Source organism: Momordica charantia (assembly GCF_013281855.1).
Source record: "Momordica charantia cultivar OHB3-1 chromosome 9 unlocalized genomic scaffold, Mcharantia_2.0 BLBB01000009.1, whole genome shotgun sequence".
NCBI classification, from domain to species: Eukaryota; Viridiplantae; Streptophyta; class Magnoliopsida; order Cucurbitales; family Cucurbitaceae; genus Momordica; species Momordica charantia.
In genome coordinates this window covers 5,234,834-5,241,795 of record NW_028275167.1, presented here as the reverse complement: position 1 = coordinate 5,241,795, position 6,962 = coordinate 5,234,834, and the positions used below count along the sequence as shown (strand labels likewise).

The 6,962-nt window shown below is 36.7% G+C and overlaps 1 protein-coding gene across 1 annotated transcript; it reads right to left on the bottom strand.

Moving 5' to 3' along the window:
• Window positions 1–1,938: 1,938 nt before the first annotated feature.
• On the bottom strand, window positions 1,939–3,882 carry LOC111021293 (exopolygalacturonase). The gene is made up of 4 exons (XM_088117793.1): window positions 3,414–3,882; window positions 2,682–3,283; window positions 2,389–2,611; window positions 1,939–2,244 (listed from the first exon to the last, which is right to left on the bottom strand). The coding sequence occupies exons 1-4, from the start codon at window positions 3,825–3,827 to the stop codon at window positions 2,008–2,010; spliced, it is 1,476 nt and encodes a 491-aa protein (XP_087973919.1). The 5' UTR covers window positions 3,828–3,882; the 3' UTR covers window positions 1,939–2,007.
• Window positions 3,883–6,962: the final 3,080 nt, after the last annotated feature.

The following is a 6,962-nucleotide window of genomic DNA, read 5'->3' as shown; positions in this document are numbered from 1 at the left end:
GAATATTCTTTCAATTTTGATATTCATAAATAGGCTCTTTTTTTTCAATTTTGGAATATCAATAGCACTTAATTTCATAAATGTTCATTCGAAAAATATTTCAAAAAGTTTATTAACCTTTGAAATATATAGAACCTAATTTTGTAATAAATATGGATCCTAATCGGGTTTTAATGACGAGTACTACTCGTTATTGAATGGAAATGATGTCTGTTGATGCTTGGATTCTGGTAGACCGGTTCACTCCACCTCGTGCACCAAACTCGAATATCAAGGGACCGGATACCTGCAAAACCGAATAACCCTAATCCGGTGTGACTTCTGTCACTGGCCCTAGGATTTCACAAGATGTCAACCCTAGGTTTGACACTCGTGGGCTTATGGGCTGGGATGCCTCCAGCATCAGTAGAGGAACAGGGACAGGGCTCGACTTTGGGCCTGAACATCATATAACTGGAACTAGGACTAAGAGAGAGAGAAAGGAGAGCACCGAGGGCCTTCTCAACCTAAGGCCAAAAACGAATTATATGTCCCTCATTATATTTATGTTTGTTTTTAATGGTGGGAAATGCCCATCATTATTTGGGTAATAATTTAATATAAAAAATATTGGTTGCTCACATGGACTAACCAAACAATCTTTCCTCATTTCTCAACCTATGCACAAATCTCAACCGTCTTTAAAAAAAATAAAAGTACTCACCCAAAACAAGTGTGTACTTGTAAAGAGTAAGCTTCTTCTTTATATAATAATTAAATAAATATAGAAAATAAAGATTCAATATTCATTCATCAAACATAACTAAAAAGAATGTCAAAATTTCAGTCTCTATTAAAATATCGTAAACCACACTTGAAATATAGTAACATGCAATATTATACATACATACATAATATGCATAAAAGCTTCTCTATAGATAACTAACAAATTTTCCTCCTTTTCTCCGCCTGTACACAAATCCCAATAGTCTTTTAAAAAAATATGCCTAGTATGTACTCAAAACTATATTTAACAACATCTAACATTTTTAATTACAATGAGACCATCCATCCGTCCACAAAAACTACATTAAGATCTTAATATCCGAAGCGTTTTTGTAGCTTTTAGGATATGTAGAAAGTGACAAGTGTGCTTGATGAATTTTTTCAGCTTGTATTTTCTTAGAAGTTGTTGCTAATTGAGGATCCAATGTTGGATTTGCTGCGAATTTTCCTCTTGTAATCATTTGATGAATTGGAGGATTTGGTTGTTTTGAATTGACTTTCTCTCGAATCCCTGCAGGTAAATGTGGTAATTCAATCGTTAGTTGATCACTAATATCAGGAAGTAAAGAAGAATTTTGAATTATAGTAGGTTGTTAAGGGTTTGAGATGAAATATTCTGCTGCTATCACAACTTCTGCTTCACAAGAAGAGGGCACTAGCATTGATGTTGGATGATTTTCATCTCCTTCATATCTCTCGGTATGGTCGCTGGAGGTAGAGCTGATTTCCATTTGAGAGTGTTTTTCTCCATCGATTTCTATATGGTCAATATCATCATGGGTTGTATTGCCACTTGGATTTGATTGTCCTTCCTCAATGGTAGGTGCATGACCATTTTTTGTTTTAGCAGCATTGATAGGAATTGAGGATCCTTCCTCAATACCAGCTTTATGAATGTTGACCGGAGTTGAAAAGATATCGTCAACACTAAGTTGGTGAGAATTATGATCCTCATTGTCTTGCTCCGTGGAAGCTCTATTTGTTGTCTGTGTAAGTTCATCGCAACACAGCTTGCTTGTTCTTTTTCTGACATTGGCTTTGTTGGTGTCAATTGAGGCACATATGCACTTGTGGTCCAATCTCCTACACCTGCAAAAACACTCACTCCAATCTCCTAGCGCGTTTTTAACCTTGTCAAACATTGGTTTCATCCGAATTTTTTTTTTTCTGACATTAAAAAGGCAAATTTGTTGTATTGACAAATCTGAAAGAATGTGAGCTATATAAATGAATGTTTCAAAATTAAACAGCACAAGCTGGTGGGATTTGTTTTCCTACGGTTGTAATCTTGGCATTCAAACATGAATTTCCAAAAGCTGCCTTCTTCTTCTCTGAGCCAACAAAGGACATATCAATCTCTTCCAATTTGACGCCCTCGCACGGAACTTTAGCACTACACTGCAACGAAACGGGGACGACCGAAATCGTCGTGCCTCGAATGTTCTTGTAATTGACCTCGCTTATCTTCACTTGAGATGGCTGCATGCATATCAAACACATGAACAACATTAATAATAATACTTCAAACTCACTGTAAGATATAATAACATGGTCATGATCGTTATCAAACGAAGTCTTTATGGATCGTTTAGTAACGTTCTTGTTGCTTGTTCTAATACTTACGGGTTTGCTCTTATCTTTGGAGCCATAGCTTTGATCTATGATAATGGGGTTTTTGACTGCATCTAAGATAATGTCTTGGAAACTGATTTTGGAAGCTTGGGTTGGACGTGAATCAGCCCATGTCTTGATTCTTAATCCATTTGTGGTGTTTCTCAACGTGCAATTTGTGACGGTAACTCCCACAACGTCCTTCTCATCTTGGTATTTTCCTAAACTTCCCACACTGCAAAATCTGCATATGTTAGCACAAAATTTGCATATAATACTATTTCAAATGGGAAAAGATTGAATACCTGATTCCATGTCCTGGGGCACAGGTGACATTGTGAACGTTGATATTGGTGGTGCCTTGGCCAATGGAAACACAGTCATCTCCAGTGCTAATGTAGGTGTTTGTTATATTGATAAGATTAGATTCGCTCGTGTGAATTCCATCTGTGTTGGGGCTCTCGCCAGGAGCTATTATTTTGACATTGTTGAAGCTAATATCATTGCAAGCAAACAAGAAGAAATGGAAGGCTTTGGCGTTCACTGAAGAAACGTGCTCTACCAACCCTTTTTTCACCTTGTTTAACTTGATTGTGTGCGCCAGAAGTACACAACGGGGATTTTGACTACAATCGTTGAACTTCCATACTTCCTGACCTTGCCCGTCGAAGGTTCCACTCCCGGTGATCGTCAGATCGTTCACAGATTCGAACAGAATCCAATCCGGACCAGAATATTCAGAAAGATCTGTGGTAGCTTTGACAGTTCCCTGAATCTCGACAGTCATGGGTGACGCGGTGCATGGCCCGGCAAATACCACTGGTCCGATAAGAAACGTCCCTGCCGAGAAAAGCAGTTTTGTTGGTCCAGTTGAACGACATGCTTCAACCCACGCGTTCATGAATGCCTGTATATTTTCAACCCAATTCGTGCTCACGTTTAATGTTGAGATATGTATATATGAATTAAATAAATTAACCCATCAATTAAGCCTTAAGCTTTTGAGTTGGCATCATTATGGTAAACAATTATCTTACCTGTGTGCTAACTTTCTTGCCATCCGGTACGGCGCCATGGGCTTTAACATCGATAACCTTCCCGCCCGAGGCGGCACCGGCAGGAGCGGCCCCAGCAGGAGCGGCTGCAGGAGCCGCTCCAGCCTTAGCGGCCCCATCCTTAGCGGCTTCAGGAGCGGCCCCAGCGGGAGCGGCTTCAGGAGCGGCCCCAACCTTAGCGGCTTCAGGAGCAATCCCAGCCTGAGCGGCCCCAGCCTTAGCCGGAGTAGCCGGTGCAGCCGCAGCGAGGGAACGACCACGACCGTCGGAGAAGTCACCAAAAAAGTTAGGTGCAACGGCGGAGCTGCACCAGGCCATACAGGAGAGCCATGCCATGCCTAGAATTATTAACCGACGAGCGGCGGCGGCGGCGTGCGATCTCTCCGGGATGGCCATAATGGACGGTGACTTGAATTATATTAACCCACCAGATTGACTTCTTTTTTTTGTTTTTTTTATTTGTGAAAAATAAGACTTCTGACTTCGAAATTTATAGTGCTGTGAAAACCCATAACGTAATCCGCCCTTTGGCCATATTTTTTCGCCACCACAATCTATCTTTAGAATGCTTTCAATTTCGGAGTCTTTTTCGCTCTCAAATTTTCGTTTTGATAAAGTCTCTTACATGAAACAACCAGACTGACTATTGCTTTCAGTTATTTAATTTTCGGTTGGACATAGTGACTCGAAATTTTCACAGTATAGCGCGAGATAAACTAACAAAATATTGACAGTATTTCACTAAATATAATATTAATAATTATGAATTTTATTTAAAAATGGTGAAACGTTTATTGTTAATTTAAATATTTTTATATAATTTTTTCATAAATATCTACCATTGAGACTACATTTCCTTCCCGTCCACATTTAAAACTTTGTTTGGATCTTTTTTTTTTTTGCCTTAAAAAAACATGAGAAGTTAGGTAGCGGAGTAATGTTATATTTTCTACAATATTTTCATATATTCATGAGTGTGACATTACTATCGAGGTGATTAATCGATATTTCCATTATATATCATAGAAAATTCAACAAAAAAAATTTGAAAACGTCAACAAAATATCACTATGAATATAATATTAATGATAAGATATTTTAACTTATTCAACAATTGTGAACTATTTATTTGTTCATTTAAATATTCATCAATATCGACATTTTATCAATTTCCATGTACGTTCCTATAAATTTGAGAAATCGGCATTTTATTTGATATCTAAATTTTTTTTTCTTTGAAAATTTTGATATCGACATATAAAACTTTAATTAGTAATACTTTGTACAGATGATCTATGAGTAATTACTACTAGTACACTTGGCGTTCTTCTCTCGCCTACAGAAGTCGGGTTCTTTCTCGCCGGCCTTCTTCCTTACGCCGGACAATGGCCCATCTCCGACACCTTCCACGCTTCTAGCTACTTCATTGAGAAAAAGGAATTTAAGCTGCTACGAGATAGACGCACAAGAGGTAATAATATATTACTATCAGAAATCGGCTCATATACAAGTCTTTTTCAATGTCCCTATACATATGCATGATTTACTTGACTGACTACACACCACTTTGAAAACCCTCGTCGCCACCAGCAGATACAACAGATTTTCTCAAGAGAAAAGATGTGATGAGTATTTCTTTTGGATTGAAAAGACCACGAACAAAAGAGGATTTATTGCTGAAATTTATCGCATTTATGAAAAGGGTCGTGATTGCTGCATCATGATCCCTAAGGGACAGTAGTAGTACTTTGGTTCTTGACGTTTCTAACCCAACACAATCCAATCAATAATTTATCTATCTAAGTTCATCCCAACCATTACGTTTGGTGTTGGCCTGCTCCGGTTCTTTTGTCACCAAATTTTTAGAATGTCCCTAAATACAACACACATTTAATATTCAAATGAAAATGTTCATATACAACAACTAATTTTACGGGAGGTTTTGTCTAGGGATGGCAACAGGACGGGGCGAGGCTGAGGGGGCAATCCCCATCCCCACCCCCGTCCCCGATATTTTGGGGGCGGGGACGAGGCAGGATTCCCAATCGGGGATGGGTTCACTGCAGAGAACCTATTTAATTAAATACAACTACAAAATTAAAAAAACTATATTTATAAAAAATAACATATATTAAGACTATTTTATATACATAAAATACAATTTAATAAAATATTAAACGGGAACGGGGACAGGGCGGGGAGACTTCCCTCCATCCCGCCGGGGACCTCGATTAGGATCCCCGGTTTGATCCCGTCCTCGTTCAAACTGGGGATTTCCTAACTCGATCAGGTCGGGTATCCGTACGGATCGAGTCTCGTGGATTTTTTTGTCATCACTAATTTTGTCTCGAAGTTCCACAACTAATTTCTAAGAGTAAAACGTGGTAGTACATCTCCCTTTTTTCTTACCATCAAAAATCGGCACCAATAATATTTTCAACCTCATTGTATAAGGTGTCCGTGCAAAGTTGAAAAATGTGAAATGGAACTATTCGTTTGTGAGGTATTTGTGAGAACTAATAATCATAAATCTCTCCCATTACAAACCATGAATCCCAAAATAGTTAAAGTCAATTCTCAAAGCTACGCTTTTTCCACTTGAAAATAAAACCATGACTAAAACCATTTGTAATATTTTTTTCATGTCATAGATTTGAACTAATTGTAAATAAACTCTTTTAAAATAGGACATTCTAAATTTTTTTAAATCTATAATTGTTTTGTTAATTAAATATAACAATACCTTTTCTTAATTTTAATTTTTTCTTAAAAGAAATTAATGAGTGGGTTTAGGACTTCATAAATGAAAGGAACATTTTAGGTTTCACCCTCCTATTTTCTCAAAATTTATATTTTAAACATTTAATTAAATTTCTACAAGATTTGAGAATGATGTTGAACTGTTTTAGATTCTAAATTTAAGCACAGATCTAATAAAAAGTTAGAAACATCTATTTAAGATTTAATTAAGAAAATCTTTTCCGAGCTTTGAAATTTTAGTTGTCGTGAAGTTGAAATCTCTTTTCCCAATTTTAGATTTCCAACTTTGGATTTAAGACTTAACCAACAACGATAATAACTTTTACAGGAATCCATGAATTTCAAAATTATATTATATCATTTGATTTTTACCATTTACTCTAATTCAAATATAGAAACTCAATTGTATGAGTCTTAAAATTCAAAGTTAAGTTCGAAATCACCGGGAAAGAATTTCAAGACATAAATTAAAAAATTGAATTGGTTTAACTTGAAAACTTGAGGAGCATTGGATTGAACAATAACCAAACAACACAGGAAGATTTCAAAAAGATCCACAAAATTCAAAGTAAATAAATAGATAGAGAGTTTTAAAAATGAGAAAAGACATGTGATTTGTGTAAAGCTCCATACGCGAAGTTAACAAATGTGAGATAGAACTATTACTTCCTGAAGTTTTTGTAGGACAAAGTATACGAGCGGGAGAAATATGCTCGTAAATTATTGGGAAATGTTTAAAAAACAATAGCTTTTTGTGACAATTAAAAAATG